At 38.5% G+C, this 17,703-nt stretch overlaps 1 protein-coding gene across 1 annotated transcript; it reads right to left on the bottom strand.

The window, feature by feature from the left end:
* Positions 1 to 3,774: 3,774 nt before the first annotated feature.
* On the bottom strand, positions 3,775 to 6,952 carry LOC148771137 (uncharacterized). Its single transcript, XM_088816861.1, has 2 exons — positions 6,089 to 6,952; positions 3,775 to 4,996 (listed from the first exon to the last, which is right to left on the bottom strand). The coding sequence occupies exon 2, from the start codon at positions 4,988 to 4,990 to the stop codon at positions 4,187 to 4,189; it is 804 nt and encodes a 267-aa protein (XP_088672987.1). The 5' UTR covers positions 4,991 to 4,996; positions 6,089 to 6,952; the 3' UTR covers positions 3,775 to 4,186.
* Positions 6,953 to 17,703: the final 10,751 nt, after the last annotated feature.

Here is a 17,703-nt window from a genome sequence, read left to right as displayed (position 1 = left end):
TTGGAAGGCTTATATTTGCTGGATTCTTGTGGTTCCTCCACGTTTTTCTAGCTTGAGATAAGATATGGGCTGATGGTTACTCATTATAATCAAGTGTAAACAATTTGAGAATGATCTTGTGCAACCTAGTCAACCAACCAATCAAATTGCACTCTTTTGCATACTTTGATTTTAGTCTAATATGACCTACTTCAAGTAATTATATATGTAATTAATCATATTAAAAATGTAATTAAAATGCAGAAATGCAATTAAGACAATCTATATCACCGTTTATCACATTGATCCCTTCTTAACCGAGGAACTGAGCTTCTCACTACAATAAATCACTTAAGTTCACGTTAAATCATAAAGTAGAAGTTCAATAACATGTATCATGTATTAGCACATTTTAAGAAAAGTATTCGATCACGTATTAAAACGCAATTAAGGCACGCGTGTAGCAAGTAGTCGTGATCATGCATCATGAATAATGAATTATAATTACATGCATTGATGCAATATGCTTATTATTGGCCATGTATGGATGATTGGGCATCACAATCCTTCCCTCCTTATAAAATTTTTCCCTCGAAATTTGACGTACAGAATAATTCTGGATATTTGCTATACATTTCTTCCTCTCTTTCCCACGTGGCTTCTTCAATAGATTGATTTCTCCACAATACCTTAACTAACGGAGTCTTTTTATTTCTCAGCTTTTTAACTTTTTGATCAATAATTTGAATTGGTTTCTCCTCATAAGACAAATCTGCAGAAAACTCCAACGGTTCATAACTCAACACATGAGAGGGATTTGAGATGTACTTCTTCAACACAGATACATGGAAAACATTGTGAACACCAGATAATGAAGGAGGTAAGGCTACTCTATATGCTCTATCACCAACTCTTTCAAGGATTTCAAACGGACCAACATATCTTGGACTAAGTTTTCCTTTCTTTCCAAATCTCATTATGCCTTTCAATGGAGCCACTTTCAAAAATACATGGTCGCCAACCATAAACTCTAGATCTCTTCTTTGTTTATCTGCATAACTTTTCTGCCTACTCTGTGCCGTCTTCATTCTTTCCCTTATCTTTGCTACCGTACCGGCAGTTTGTTGCACCATCTCTGGCCCAAGTAGACTTCTTTCGCCAACTTCATCCCAATGAACTGGAGATCTACATTTTCTCCCATATAGTGCTTCATAAGGGGCCATTCCAATTGTAGATTGATAGCTGTTATTGTAAGTGAACTCTATCAATGGAAGCTTTTCATCCCAGCTCCCTTTCAAATCTAGAATACAAGCTCTTAACATATCCTCAAGTATTTGAATAACTCTCTCGGATTGTCCATCAGTCTGTGGATGAAATGTTGTACTAAATGCAAGCTTCGTTCCCATGGCATTGTGCAAACTCTTCCAAAATGCAGAAGTAAACTTAGGATCTCTATCAGATACTATTGACACTGGCACTCCATGCAATCTAACTATCTCTTTAATATATTGTTGTGCATATTGCTCCATGTTGAATGTGGACTTTACTGGAAGAAAATGGGCTGATTTAGTTAGTCTATCAACAATCACCCATATTGAATTGTATCCCCGTTGTGTTCTAGGCATTCCAAGCACAAAATCCATTGTAATATGCTCCCATTTCCACTCTGGAATCAGTAAAGGTTTCAATAGTCCTGCTGGTCTTTGATGTTCCATTTTGACTTGTTGACAAGTGAGGCATTCAGCCACAAACTTTGCTATATCTTTCTTCATGTTACGCCACCGGTATTGAAGTTGTAAGTCTTTGTACATTTTCGTGCTGCCCGGGTGCACTGAGTAAGGACTTCTGTGAGCTTCTTCCAAAATGTCGCCCTTTATGTTAGCATCAAAAGGAACACACAATCTGCCTTTATATCGAATCATTTCATCATGACCAATAGAGAAGTTCGGCCTCTTCTTAGCATCAATCATACTTCGCAACCTACACAAATACTTATCCACGTTCTGAGCCTCTTTGATTCGGTCATGCAGTGCGGGTTTTAATACTAAAGATGTTAAAGAATTAACCATCCCTTTAGGTACATTTCAAGCTCTAATCTTTGTAAATCCAGTAGTATTGGTTTCTGTATAACAAGAAAGGAAGATATAGATTTTCTGCTCAATGCATCTGCGACCACATTAGCTTTACCAGGATGATAGTTAATCACACAGTCATAATCCTTCACAAGTTCTAACCATCTTCGTTGTCTCATATTCAATTCTTTCTGGGTGAAGAAGTACTTCAAGCTCTTGTGATCCGTGTAAATTTCACATTTCTCACCATATAGGTAATGCCTCCAAAATTTTAAGGCAAACACAACGGCAGCAAGCTCTAAATCATGAGTTGGGTAATTCTTCTCATACTCCTTCAATTGTCTTGAAGCATAGGCGATGACATTCCCATGTTGCATCAATACAACACCCAATCCATTTTTTGAAGCATCACTATACACTACGAATCCACCTGTTCCAGAAGGAATGACAAGAACAGGAGCTGTAGTCAATCTCCGTTTCAACTCTTGAAAGCTACTTTCACATGCATCAGTCCATACATACTTCACGTTCTTTCGTGTAAGCATTGTTAATGGAGTTGCTATCTTCGAAAATCCCTGAACAAATCTTCGATAATATCCTGCCAATCCTAAGAAACTTCAAACCTCTGATGCAGTTGTTGGTGTTGGCCAATTTTTGACAGCTTCTATCTTACTCGGGTCGACATAAATACCATTCTTGGTCACGACATGCCCTAGGAATACAACTTGATCAAGCCAAAACTCGCACTTCTTAAATTTAGCATATAGTTGCCTTTCTTTCAATATTTGCAGCACCACTCTCAAATGTTCTCTATGTTCGTCTTTATCATGGGAGTGGATCAAGATATCATCAATGAACACAATCACAAATTTGTCGAGGAACTCCTTGAACACCCTATTCATCAAATCCATAAAAGCTGCGGGGGCATTTGTTAAGCCAAAGGGCATGACTATAAATTCATAATGTCCGTACCTTGTTCTAAATGCAGTCTTTTGTATGTCATCCTCCTTTATTTTCAATTGATGATACCCGGAGCGTAAATCGATCTTCGAAAATATAGATGCTCCTTGCAATTGATCAACCAAATCATCTATTCTGGGTAGTGGATACTTGTTCTTGATTGTAAGTTTGTTCTGTTCTCTATAATCGATGCATAAACGTAATGTACCATCTTTCTTTTTCACAAACAAAACCGGTGCTCCCCAAGGAGAATAACTCGGCCGAATAAGACCTTTATGCAACAAGTCTTGTAGTTGAATCTTCAACTCTTTTAGTTCTGTTGGTGCCATTCTGTATGGAGCTTTAGAAATAGGGGCACTTCCGGGCAACATATCAATAACAAATTCAATTTCTCGATCCGGTGGCAGTCCTGGTAAGTCATCTGGAAATACCTCAAGAAATTGATCAACCACATCCACATCTTGGGGTTTCAATTGTGTTCCTACTGAAGTGTCCATAACATTAGCCAAGTATCCAACACAACCCTTACTCATCATCTTTTGAGCCTTCAATGCAGCTATAAATGGTATTGAAGATGAAAGTGAATGACCGCCGAACTCGAAATGTTCTTCACCAGGTGGCTGGAAGATGACAACCTTCTGATTACAATTAATGGTTGCATAATATTTTGTAAGCCAATCCATGCCCAAAATGGTCTCAAAATTTGCGACAGGTAAAACAACAAGCTAAGATCCGCACGAAGTGTTCTACCACTTATCTGAACAGAACAATGTTTCAACATTTGGTTGGAATTCATCTCTTCCCCTGATGGAGTCATTACACTGTACATCACATCCAACGTATCTGGTATAATGCCCAATCTCCTCACCAATGAATGTGATGCAAATGAATGAGTAGATCCTGAGTCTATTAATGCAAGTGCTGGAGTTCCTAAAATCAAAATAGTACCTGAGACAACGGATGCATCTACATCAGCTTGTTCTTTAGTCATTGCATACACTCTCGCTTGAACTTTGACTAGTGGGGTGCGACAATCCCTTGCAATATGCCCTGGCTTCTTACACTTGAAGCAACGATTTAAACTGCTATAGCATTCTCCAAAATGATTCTTCCCACATGTGCCACACTTGGGCTTTTCAACCGTAGTAGAACTTTGTACAACTCTAGGGCGCTTCTCATTTATTTGGCTGAATTTTTTGCTCTGGTTTCTTCCATTGAGATTGAGTTCTTTGAGTGAAAGTTTGCCTCTTGTGTTGATGAAATTTCTGAATTTCCTTCTCATCAAAGTCAGCCATCAATGCGTTGTCCACCACTTGTCGAAACTCGTTTGGAGAAGAGATCCTTACGTCTTTTCTAATAACTGGGTTGAGGCCTCTCATGAAGTGATCCATCTTTTCTTTGTTATCTTTGGCTATGTAAGGTACATACTTGCAACCCTCCTCGAATTTTCGCACGTAGTCACATACGGACATTTCATTCTGCTTCAATTCTAAGAACTCTTTAACTTTGAGTGACCGGACATCCCTCGTGAAATACTTGTCATAAAAGATTGTTTTGAATGCCTCCCATGTCAACTTCTCCATATCCACTGCAAGTTTTGTACCCTCCCACCAAGTTCTAGCTTCTTTCTTCAATAGGAAAATGGCACAAAGTACTTTCTCGGAATCTTCGATACGCATGTAATCAAAGATGACATCAAGAGATTTAACCCATTCTTCCGCAACCATAGGATCAGATTCACCATAGAAATCAACCGGTTCCATTTTTCGAAACTTCTCATACACGGTAAGCGAGTTATCGTGTCTAGCTTGTGGAGGAGGTTGTTGGTTTTGTTCGTGGGTTCGCTGTTGCATATCGAACAATTTTTGTATCTGTTCGCCATGCATTCTAGTCTGTTGCTGAATCAAACCAGCTAAGTTATCAACTAAGTTGTAGTCACCCTCGTGGTCAACATTCCCTGTCTTCTTTTTTGGTGCCATTACTTCCTATACATTGCCGAATCTCATCCCATTCATTAGCCAATACTAATGCACAATCATGAAAATGGTATATACATGTTAATATAATCAAACACATAGGTAAATAAGAGGAGAGTTAACCAAGCTTCCCAGCCAAAGTATGTTCATATGCCTTCTTCTGTCTTCAGAAAATATTTTAAACCTCCGCTCTGATACCACAAAATGTAACGCCCCACAACCTAACAGCAGAATCCAGTCGGATCACCACCATTAAGTTAGAGATGCTAACCTTTTTATATGTACTTAAACATTATGGTTTTAATACGAAAATACGTAATATGCTTTTAAAAGAAATCAAACTTTGTACTTTCTCAAAATCTGTACATATATATATATTTATAAATATTTATTGTTTACAAAATTACATTGTACAAAAACCATAATAGAGCGGCTAACAAAATGAAATCAGAGTTTCTAGCTCGGCTACAAAAATGGCTCGAAGCATGGCATATGAACAAATCTCTGCCTGGCCGCTCTTGGCTAGGTCAACTTCTAAACATGTACATCATTACCAGCATCATAAGAACCTAATGAGCTAATGGCTCAGCAAGTTGAAACTGATGTAATAGCAATATATCAATCACATAACACATTATTCATTCAATAAGTACAATATCACATCTATAACTTCATTCGTGATCCTTTTCTTTGAAATCCTTCTCTTTATCGGGTACCCTTGAAGTGTGGTACTTGAGTGATAGCAATAGACTTTGATTTTCGGAACCTGTTCATCATATTTGGCCAATAGATAATACGGGGTTTCCATACCGGCCTTTCGACCTCAGGTATTAGCCGTATTTCATTTCTTTAATTGTGGGTTTTCCATACTGGTCTTTCGACCTCAGGTATTTGCCACCATGTGTTGGGTCCGCCGGTTCCTCCCGCGTCCCTTGCCTACTCGACCATCAATCAAGTACCATACTCCCATTTTCAAAACATATTGTTTCATATTACTATGACTCATCAATCATTCAAATATCATGAAGAACAGTAGCAAAAGTCACATTAAAGCACACATAATTAGGTTTTTATGATGAGCAAATGAAAGCTTCAACTTACCTCAAAATCAATATGGTTTATGAAGTGAAAGGATCAGCAAGCTTAGATAAGGTGTGCTAGAAGCCTTGATTAGAGATGAATTCAAACTTTCAAACATAGGATTTTCAGCTAGAAAAGGTGCAAAACTTGTTCTAGCTCTACTTTTGTGAGTTCTTATGTTTAATGTTCTCTTATGTGAGTGTGGAAGTGAAGAAATCTGAAGAGAAGCTTGAAGAAATAGGTTTGGTCGTTTTTTTTGGAAGAAGACAAGTAAAATGAAGACCAAAACACAAAGTCTTCACTTATCTACCCATTCCCAACAAGGCCAAATGGAGGATGGTGATTGGAAGGCTTATATTTGCTGGATTTTTGTGGTTCCTTCACGTTTTTCTAGCTTGAGATAAGATATGGGCTGATGCTTACTCATTATAATCAAGTGTAAACAATTTGAGAATGATCTTGTGCAACCTAGTCAACCAACCAATCAAATTGCACTCTTTTGCATACTTTGATTTTAGTCTAATATGACCTACTTCAAGTAATTATATATGTAATTAATCATATTAAAAATGTAATTAAAATGCAGAAATGCAATTAAGACAATCTATATCACCGTTTATCACATTGATCCCTTCTTAACCGAGGAACTGAGCTTCTCACTACAATAAATCACTTAAGTTCACGTTAAATCATAAAGTAGAAGTTCAATAACATGTATCATGTATTAGCACATTTTAAGAAAAGTATTCGATCACGTATTAAAACGCAATTAAGGCACACGTGTAGCAAGTAGTCGTGATCATGCATCATGAATAATGAATTATAACTACATGCATTGATGCAATATGCTTATTATTGGCCATGTATGGATGATTGGGCATTACACCCATAGAGCACTGGGCAATTCTTCAACCCACTTTCCTTTGGCACTTCCAAGCCTTGTCTTGAGGTGTTGGAGTATAGTGCGATTAACTACTTCAGTCTGACCATTTTGTTGGGGGTTGGTGACTGAGGTAAAGAATTGTTTGATAGATAAGCCAAGGCACCAATTCATTACTTTGTCCCCACAAAATTGGGTTCCATTATCTGAAATAATGGAACGTGGGATCCCGAAGCGGCATACAATGTTCTTCCAGAGGAATTGGATGACCTCTTTCTCTCGAATGCGAGCTAAAGGTTCGGCTTCCACCAACTTGGTAAAGTAATCTACAACTACAATGAGGAACTTGCGTCCTCCTGTTGCTGGTGGGAAAGGGCCGACCAAGTCCACTCCCCATTGAGCAAAAGGCATGGGACTGTCAATCGGTTGTATTAGTGCTGCTGACATATGAAGGATGTTGGCGTGTTCTTACTTACATCGCTGCACTAGTCTCTTCGCATCTTTATGCATGGTAGGCCAATAGTAACCTTGTCTCATTACTTTGAGAGCCAAGGTTCTTCCACTCAAATGATTTCCACAAATGCCCTTATGTACTTCGCACATAGTCTGATGCAGATGGGTTAAGGCATTTGAGGTAGGGGAAGGAGAACCCTCACTTGTAGAGCTCTTCACCTACTATTAAGAAACGAGTCGCTCTTATCTTTATTTTTATTTGCTTGGACAAGGTCAGTTAGAAGTTCCCCACTTTTGAGATGGCTTGCGATGGAGGTGATCCAACAGGGTTCGTCCTCTTCAGCAGAATTCACTCCGTCAGTAGATACTATTTCTGGTTGGGAAGCCGTGAGGAGGGTGATTTTCCGGCTCGCAATGCTTGCCATGGAACTACCAAGTCTAGCCAATTTGTCTGCATCAATATTATTGGCTCGTGGTACTTGGTTTATCTCATAGCTATCCAATTTGGAGAGGAGAGTAAGTGCAAGAGAAAGATACTTGGCCATGGCTTCTTCTTTGGCGTCATAGGTCCCAAGGACTTGGTTGACCATTAATTGGGAGTCGTTATGTACTAGGAGTTTGCGAGCTCCGGCTGCTAAAACGAGGTGGATCCCAGCGATCAAAGCTTCGTATTCAGCATCGTTGTTGGAGGCATCAAAATAGAATCGCTGAGTGTATTCAAACTCATCACCGTCTGGGCTCGTAAGTACAATACCCGCGCCTCCTCTCATAGCTATAGAGGATCCATCGACATTGATGGTCCAAGTCAACTTGTGGTTGTGGTCTTTCAATTTATTATTGTAATAAACAATCCTTTTTTGTATTAATGATAAAACACCTTGGCATTCTATCTGTGTCCCTTGTTCAAACATAGATATAGTCCTTACAGTTATTACAATTACTTGTAATTGATCTTTTAGGATCGTGAGATATTTACTTAAGTCTTATAACTGTTAAACCGTGTTCCCAGTCGAAGGGTTACGCCAACAATGAGGATATCGACCTTTCCGATTAAGAGACTAGCACTTAGTGTATGTGTATTGCGTCTCATCAGTAAACAGTATTGTGATATCGGCATTCATATGCCCTTAAGCAAAAAGTTGACAAGTTCACTGAACTCCCTCATCCTAGAAATCTCTAAGTGGTCTCAGTAATCGAGTAGAGATCTCTATGGTATAGTTGTACACCATTAGTCCTTAAGACATAGACATCACCGTGACTTCACTAGAGGACCAGCTGTATCGTGACCTGTCCATGAGTTCCACTTAGTACTGCCCCAAGGGCCAGGGTTAGTGCAGTCCGAAATCTAGTGGGAGGTCTGTGCATTGTAGTCGGGGATTCGATCGCCAGAACAGTCTTGGATATCCTGTGTGTTCTTATACTTTGTAATCTTTAAGGTCCACTGAATTAGGGAAATTTCCAAATTTAGAATGTCCTCTGAATTAGGGTTTCCAGTTTTAGAAATTGGAAATCGAGAATTGGCATTCTTAATGACGAGGACATTTCAATGATTCCGTGTAACAGCCCGCATTTTCATACGCATTTATATATGATTATATTGAACATATGGTAAATACGAATATACGTGCATTTCATGAATCGAGTAGCAAGTTATACGTTATCTATGTGTTTATGTGATTTAGATACATTATAGTATTTTTTAGAAGTAGACATTATTATTAATTGAGTAGTCGATTCTAATTATGTGATGTAATGAATTATGCGCTTATAGTTAATTAATCTAATACATGATTAGCAATTATCTGATTAAGTGCTTCATAAGTGTCTATGTGAATTATAATGTTTATTAGATGTTATAATGTGGTTGCTTGTTCAAATGTTTATAATAATTATGATTATATGATTAAAGGAATTATGTCCATGAATTTTAATGATGTGCTTTAATTGATAATTAATCTATTAGGATAATATGAGATTTAATAAGTTGTGACATGATAACTAATTTCTATTTGGCCTCATATTGAATTTATGTGAATTATATGGGTAAATGCTAATAATTAATTGTTATGTGACCGTATGTTTTGTGTGTGTGAATTATTCCCTAAGTGTATTAATTACAAAGGACTCCCCTCTTCTCTTCTATATTGCTAAGAAGCCCCCAAGGTATGTTCTCCCAAATTGCTAATAGAACCCCAATGTCTTTTATATTGCAAATAAGGGCCTCATCTCCCCTATAAATAAACCCCTTCTCTTCACATTCTCTTCACACCAAAACATCAGCCAAAAGGCCCTCTCCCTCTCCCTCTCCCTCTTCATCGATCAAAAGCCCCCAAGAAGAATTCTCTTCTTGCACTTCAAGAAGCTCCCATCAAAGCCCCTTCCTCTTCTCTCTTCAATTCATCTCCTCTCCTCTCGAAAAGAGAAACTCCCTCTTCTTCAATTCTGCTAAAAATCTTCAAGAAACAGCCCTTCACATCCTTCAAACTCAGCCCCAAAGCCATCCAAGAACATCCAAGCCAAACCCGCCGAAAATCCACCGAGCCTTTGGTTTTCTTACTCCTTCATCTTCAATTTCTTGCTCTTGGGTAAGGACCTTGGTCTTTACTGAAATAATAACCTAATTAATATAAATTATATGTGTTTTAATGACTTTTATGTTTGAGGTTTTAATTTTGAGCTTTAGAAGATAAAGTTCTTGAGGAACACTACTTGAATTTCAGTTTCGTAGCTTCTGATTGTATTGCATGTCTCATCGGGTAATCCCTAAGATAAAATTATGAAATTTGGTGGTAGTCTAGATCTTTCGGTTAGCTTCATTTTGATATAAATTATGCATAAATCGGATTTATATTGAGTAAGTTATGAATCGTTTTCTGAATCTGCACAGTTTCGGAGTCATCCACGAATTATGTGTTAAATAGCGTTTTATACTAATCTTATTGAGTTGATTCCACTTGAATATGATTATAAACTTATGAGACTGACTTTGAACAAAATTTGGTAGTGTTTAATTAAAGGTATGAATTAATTGGTATTTTTAAAGTTAGTGCATCTGTTCTGAAATTATGCTTGTGTTACTGCAATAAATTGATTATATCTCTTACATAGATAAGTTTCTTCCTAAACTGTTTTAACCCTATAAACTAGACTTAGATATGAACATGTGTTCCAAATTTCATCAGGTTTGGATCTACGGTTTAGGAGATATGAATTTCTGAAGTTATAGTGCCTAAACTGCCGGATCTGTTTTGATCAAGGATGTAGATATAGATCACTAATGAATTTTCAGGTTTTCAGTCTCGGAGTTTACTGCATGTTTCACAGATGCCCTGTTTTCTTAAAATCACGAAAGTCTATGGGTAACTAGATCTTTCTGTTATCTTTAATTTGATATATTTTAATCATCAAACGGATTTCAGATGATTAAGATATGAATTATTTACTAAACTTGTACAGTTTTTGAGTCAGCTGAGAATTTGCTTTTAAAATCGATGTTTTCCTGGTTTGATTTCCTTGATTCCACTTGGAATATAATTATACCTTATAAAACCAGTTTTCTGCAAAGTTTTACAGTATTTTAACAAAAGGGTGATTTATTGGTTATTTTTAAAGTGGTTGGTTCTGTTTTTGAAAGTGTGACCACACTACTACACTGTTTTACTCATTTCTCTTAGTCTACTAATTATTTTGGAAAACTGTTTTATAGAGGTCTTTGCCACTCATATAGGAGTATTGTTTCAAAGTTTCAGAATTTTTGAAGTTATGGTCTAAGAGAAATGTATTTTCAAAGTTAAGGTGTCAAAACTGTCCGATTTTCCTAAAAATGAATTTCTTTGAATTAAAGAGTCCTTTGTGGGCATGATTTAAACTCTTGAGACATGACTTAATATGGTAATGAATATAGATTATGATGTTACATCTAGAGAACCATTATTAGAGTAGTTATGAGTAAGATACAAAGACTGGTATATATTTAGAACTATAAGTTGTTCTTGAAACGTTCTATGTTCTAGTACTTCTACTAGATTTGATTTTCTATAGTCCTTTGAATAGATATTATGTGAAATATTGAATTTCATGATGATTATTTGAATAATGTGTTTTACTCTTGTGAGGTATAAGTATGTATATATATAAGTATATTTATATGTATATCGACAGTTTAGACCTATGATGTTATAGGCGTACTCCCTTCGGGTTGAGGAAACTTATAACCCATAGTTATAAATTAGAGTATATACGTATATGTATATAAATACGTATAAGTGCCTATGTGTATATACGTGTAAAAGTATATGTGTCTTTATTACTAATGTTTGATCTCTTGTGCTTACTATAGCCTCGGAAATTACTTCCGAATTATATGATTTAATTCCTTCGAATTACGTGAATGATATAATTGGAATTATTATCGTGTTGCTATTAAGATCTTTGACTTGCGTGCATTCATCGAGTCATTAATTGGTATTGCATGGTCTACTATAGAAGAGTCAAAATTGTAACGTTGCTACGGTTGAATAGACACGGGATACAGGGGGCCGGTATCCCAACAACAGTTACTATAGAACAACAGGGTGGTTAGCTCCCACCGAATGACCGGGCTCAGCATATAAACGTCTATTGCCGAAGCTTACGTTAGGGATCCCAACATGTGCATACTTGCATACGAAAGATTTTGAAAGAAAAATGGTTTTATAAAGAGTTTTGAAAAGGGGCTTTCGTTCTAAAAAGGGGAATTTCGTGGGAAGGGATATTTTGTACAAGACAAGTTCCAAAATGAACTAAGAAATGATTTCTAAAGGAAAACAAGTCCCCACATGATTTTCAAAGTGAATTTCAAATGGCTTTCAAAGCAAAACCAGACTTTTTATTATGTGCTCATATGTGGAGTTATATGTTTAATTATTGGCGATGTGATTATATGTCGTGATTAACGTCGATGAAATAATATAGCATAATATCATTATGACGTAAAATAACATAGACAGAAAAGAACATAGACGAATACTTTAGGATTCCCATAGGTCGTGAGTGACACGTTGAGAGAGGCGTGAGTTCGTCAGACTAAGACTAATGTCCTTACTGAGCCAGTGTTTGGGCTCATGCTTTTATGCAAATTATCTTTTCAGGTTCTCCAAGCTATATAGGAGGCCGGCGGAGAGGAGTTCGAGGAATCACGAGCTTTGGTGCCTAGATCATTTTACTCGTATTTTCTATGCAACGTTTTATCAAAAACTAATCACATAGTATAATTTTATTTTGTACTCTGATTGGAACCCGGTCTATTAAACGGGGGTATCTTAAATAAAGTTTAATTCCTTCCGCTGAGTGTTTTCTAAACCCCGGTAATGTTTTATGTGGATTCTTCCGCCACATCAAGATTATTTTCAAAATCCCGTTCACGTTATGGTACACTCTGTATGAAAAATCTTACTTTCCGATTGTGGGTTAAATTTGAAGAATAGGGAAACGGTTCTATAATTTTAAAGTGGGTTTTCTCAAAGTCCAACTTGAATTCAAAAGTCTTTAATAAAGTCCGTGTTTCTTAAATTTCTATAAAATCAGTGAGGGTGCTACATTCCGGAAATATAATTGTTATAATTTTCCAATCATTGAGCTGTGAGAAACGAGTGAAGAAAGACTAACGAACATAAGCCGTTAGGCCCGGTCCAACTTAAGCTCGTTAGGGCTTTTATACAAGACACTATAAATATAAGATTTATAGGTCTTGCACAACACACAATACACAACCCTAACCCTAGCCGCTCAACTCCACACATCCGCTGCCTCTCCTCCGCAGTCGCTGTGGCTGTGGCCGTCGCCCGTCGCCGGAATCGTTGAATTATGTATACGAGGTGAAATCCGTGAGGAGGAAGACAAGGGAGTCGATCTGCCGAAACACCGCTGTCGATCCGCCGCCGCACGCGCCACTCCAAGTCACCGCTTAAACCTCACGCGCTGCCGCTAATCCGTGGGTCCACTGCTGTCGCCGCTTCTCCCTACTGCATAGATTGATTGGTTTCCTTGGCAGTCAGCTTCAATCCGAGAACTCGCCTCACGCTTCGAGAGGTAAGTTTTGGATCCGTATTGTATTAGGTTTTAATTTCATTAGATTAAATTAAATGTTGATATTCGCAATATGATTTTGCTTGAATGATTTCGTGAAATTGTTTATGTATAAGTTATGATTTACTGCGAGCATGCTACATGATTTAACTATCGAATTAATATCCATGTTGTAATTTAAATTTCGCTGGAAGCGTTAAGGTACGCAATTAAGTGCTATTATTGAGTACGTGTTTGTATGATTAAACTTGTTTTTTATATAAAATTTTTGTTTTCCGCTGCGTAAATGTGCCTAACTCCCAACATGGATGTGCTATCCTCTATTGCAGTCATCTCTACTACAAAGTCTGCTAGAATTTGAGCTTTGATGGCGGGGCGTGGTTTGAATTCGACCCCATATTCACTCAGCTCTATAGCCCATTTAGTTAGCAGTCCGGAAGTCTCGGGACTTCGCAAAATTTGTTTAAGAGGATAGTTGGTGAGAACTATCAGTTGATTTGATTGAAAGTAAGGACGTAACTTTCTGGTTGCATTGATGAGGGAGAGAGCAAGTTTCTGCATGTTGGTATAGCGGTGCTCTGAGCCTTGAAGAGCTCGGCTAATGTAATATATCGGTTGGTGACCTTTCTCACCGTTTTGAATGAGCACCGCGCTAATGGCATCAGCAAAGATAGCCTAGCATATGAAGAGGGTATCTCCGGGTATGAGTTCTACTAACTTTAGCTCTTCAACAGCTGCTAGCTTGGTGTTGTCGTCAGTTACGCTGATTAAGATTTCTTTATCAACTTCAATGACTGCGTTGACCCATTTTCGCTTATCGTGTTTCGGGGTGTTGTCTCCCTTCCTAAAGGCTTGGGATTCTTAGATGGCTCACGTAGATCTCTTGCATAGCATTCTCGAGCGAGACGTCTGTCGCCAAGTACTTCTCCCATCCCGTAAGAGGTGGGGAATTTTAATTTTTGGTGAAAGGAGGATTGGACTGCCTCCGAAGCGTGGATCGTAGGTGTCCCTACGATGATGTTCTTGGGAGAAGGTTTATTAAGTATAAAAAATTTCACCATCTTTGTCACTCGACATGGGCTATCTCCGAGGGCTATGGGTAGTTCTACTTCTCCATTGGAGAATACATCTTTCCCTGTGAATCCTTCTAATGGAGTGCTTATGGGGTTGAATCGGGTGTTGTCAATTCCTAGTTGTTTAAACGCGTGAGTATACATGATGTCGACTGAGCTCCCATTGTAGACTAGTATCTTCTTAACTAATAAATTGGCCACTGAGGCTGTGATTACCGGGGCGTCGTTATGAACTTCAGCAGGACCTCCTAGGTCGGAGGAATTGAAGATGATTCTATGATTAGGTCTTCGTATATGGTAGATAGACGCGGACGAAGACCCATGTTCTTGATTCATACGCGCTGATCAGGCGAGGGTGCGTCTTGCATTTTGTGAGTCGTCACCTGGTGGTCCTCCGGAGATAAAGGCAATGACTCACCTGTTTGTTGATTGTCATTGTTATCTTGGTCGTGTCGATACCCCCCTCCTCCCGTCATTGATGTTGATCTCGATTATTGTCTCGACGTGGGAGGTCATCACGCTGCTTGTTTCGTGATTTATGGATGTATTCGCCTAAGTGTCCCTGCTTGATCAATTTCTCAATCATCAATTTGAGTTGTGCACATTCCTCAGTAGTATGTCCTTTATCTTTACTAGTAATCGATACCCGTGCGATGCACGGGTTTTCATTTGTTATAACATATGGTAAAAGGAAAATTCGAAAAAAAAAATCTTCTATTACATATCTAAAGTAGAATCAGTATAGTTAAATTCGTGATATATCGCGATGTTAGAGTAGGTGACCGACAAGCCAACTTGTGGTTGTGGTCTTTATCTTATTTCATGTAATAAAACAATCGTTTTTTTCGTTCGTAATAATAAAATATCTTATTTGGAATTCTATATCTGTTATCCCATGCAAGTAGCATAGATATAGTCCTAACGAGTTACTCTATTACTGTGAGTTGATCTAGTAGAATCGTGAGATAACTCAGCAATGTAATGTAACTGTTAAACCTTGTTCCTAGTCGATGGGTTACGCCAATAATGAGGATACCGGCCTTTTCCTTTTGAGACTAGCACTTAGTGTATGTGTACTACGTCTCATCAGTCCTCGGTGTTGTGACATCGGCATACTTGAGTAGGTGCTCATATTAGATGAGTTCACTGAACTCCCTCGCCCTAGAAATCTATAAGTGGTTCTCACTCATCGAGTAATAGGTTTCTAAGATATAGTTGTACACCATTAGTCCTTAAGACCCAGACATCACCGTGACTTCACTAGAGGACCGATTGTATCGTGACCTGTCCCTGAGTCCCACCGCGGACCACTCCAAGGGCCAACGTTCGTGCAATCCGAAATCTAGTGTGAAGTCTGTGTATTGTAGTAGGGGATTCGAGCGCTTGAGTAGTCATGGATGTCCTGTGTGTTCTGACGGTTTATAATCCATGGAATCTCTGGCCAGAGTTGATAGTGGGGTGATTAGGGAAATGTGTTTCCCTAAGTCGCACACGAACGGATTTATAATACCTAGAACGTTCGCACGGTTATTGAACTTTATAAGAGGTCTCGGTGAACCAATGCCTCTAGTTCAATCGGGACATGTGCTGCGAAAGGATCGTACTGTACGCTAACTATATCATAAGGTTCTTGCAGGCACTTCACTTGTATCTAGGGAATCATGATGCGTAGTTGCTAGACGCCAATCTTGATTCGTTGGGCACCGATTTGATCGGGGATTAGGTAAAATGAGTTTTACTCTAATCGAGACTCTTGGGAGGAGTTCGTATTAGAACAATGTGTTGTTCGAATCACAAAGAGTTGTGAGCCCACGGCTAGCATACACCTGAACCATTGAGGGTCACACTTCTCGTGTAATATAGATCCTTGATAACAACAAGCATAGATTAATGTGTTAATCTTTGAACGATTGGATGTCGATATGATTGAATCCAAGATTCGTAATTGTGGATTGCGAATCGGAATAAACGTAGAGAAAGAGAGACATGCGGAATTTAGTGAACTTTCTAAATTGGGAAGTTTCCCGATTTAGCAAGTCCACTGAAGTGGAAGTTTCCAATTTTGGAAATTGGAAATTTCGAAGAGGCACTCGTATCGACGAGGACTTTGAGCTCGTCACAAATATAATTTTGTTATAATTTTGTGAACGATCGTTTATTAGAAACGAGGCCGACGAGGGAATGGGCTTAATACATCAGTGGGTCAAGCCCAATGACTTAAACCCACTAGGGTTGAAAACCCTAAGTATAAATAGACCTCAAACAAGAGTTTGAGATCAGATTTTTTGCACCAAACACTAGCCGCCCAAACCCTAGCCGCTCATCCCCTTCGGCCGTTGCTGCCCCGCCGCGCCACCGCCGATCACCGCCGGAAAACCGCCGGTTTTCTCCTCTCGTCTCCTTTGTTTTATTCTTGTTGTTTATCTAACTCGTTTACATCTAGTGCTGTAGTTCGAGTGGGTCGAAAATACAAGGTGAAACCTAATTGGAGAGGAGCTGCTGCCCCGACGAATCCACGCACCGCCGCTGCACCGTTGCACGCGCCGTTACGCCGCCCACGCGCCGCCGCTGCTGCTGCCACGCGCCGCCGTTCGTCGCTTGCTGGATCAGCTTGTTCCAGCCGTGAGTTGCAGCCCCGAGGATTGGTAATTTGCAGCTTGTACGTGATTGGTTCTAGGTTTCGATTCGTCGAAATCTCACGCTACAAGAGGTAAATAAATCGAAACTTTCGTAAATTAATTCGAGCATGTTTGTATGAATTATAATTTATGATTATGAGTAATATGTGATTACGTGTTTCGATTTTATTGAATGATGAACAAGCATGTTTCGTAATTTTCGGTTTTACGTGTTTTCAATTAAATCGATAATTACCATATGTATGGCGGAAGCGTTAAGGTACGTTGACTATGTGATTAGTTTTTGCATGTAATCGAAACTAGTTCGATCTAAAAATTTTAAATTCCGCTGCGTATACATGCACGATCCCCAACACGCGATACAGTTTAGTTTCAATCAAAACGATATAACGCAAATGCAATATTCATCTTTGAAAAAACGGATTTAAGTCAAATCTCTTCAATTTTCATGAATAATTCAAACGCAAGTAATGTGTCTCTTCACAAAACAATACACCCTAATTCGAAAATATAAATTTTTCCCTT

The sequence above is a fragment of the Erythranthe guttata genome, chromosome 4, assembly GCF_056151865.1.
Source record: "Erythranthe guttata isolate IM_541 chromosome 4, IM_541, whole genome shotgun sequence".
NCBI classification, from domain to species: domain Eukaryota; kingdom Viridiplantae; phylum Streptophyta; class Magnoliopsida; order Lamiales; family Phrymaceae; genus Erythranthe; species Erythranthe guttata.
Note: the sequence above shows the minus strand (reverse complement) of the source record. Positions and strands in the feature narration are given on the sequence as shown.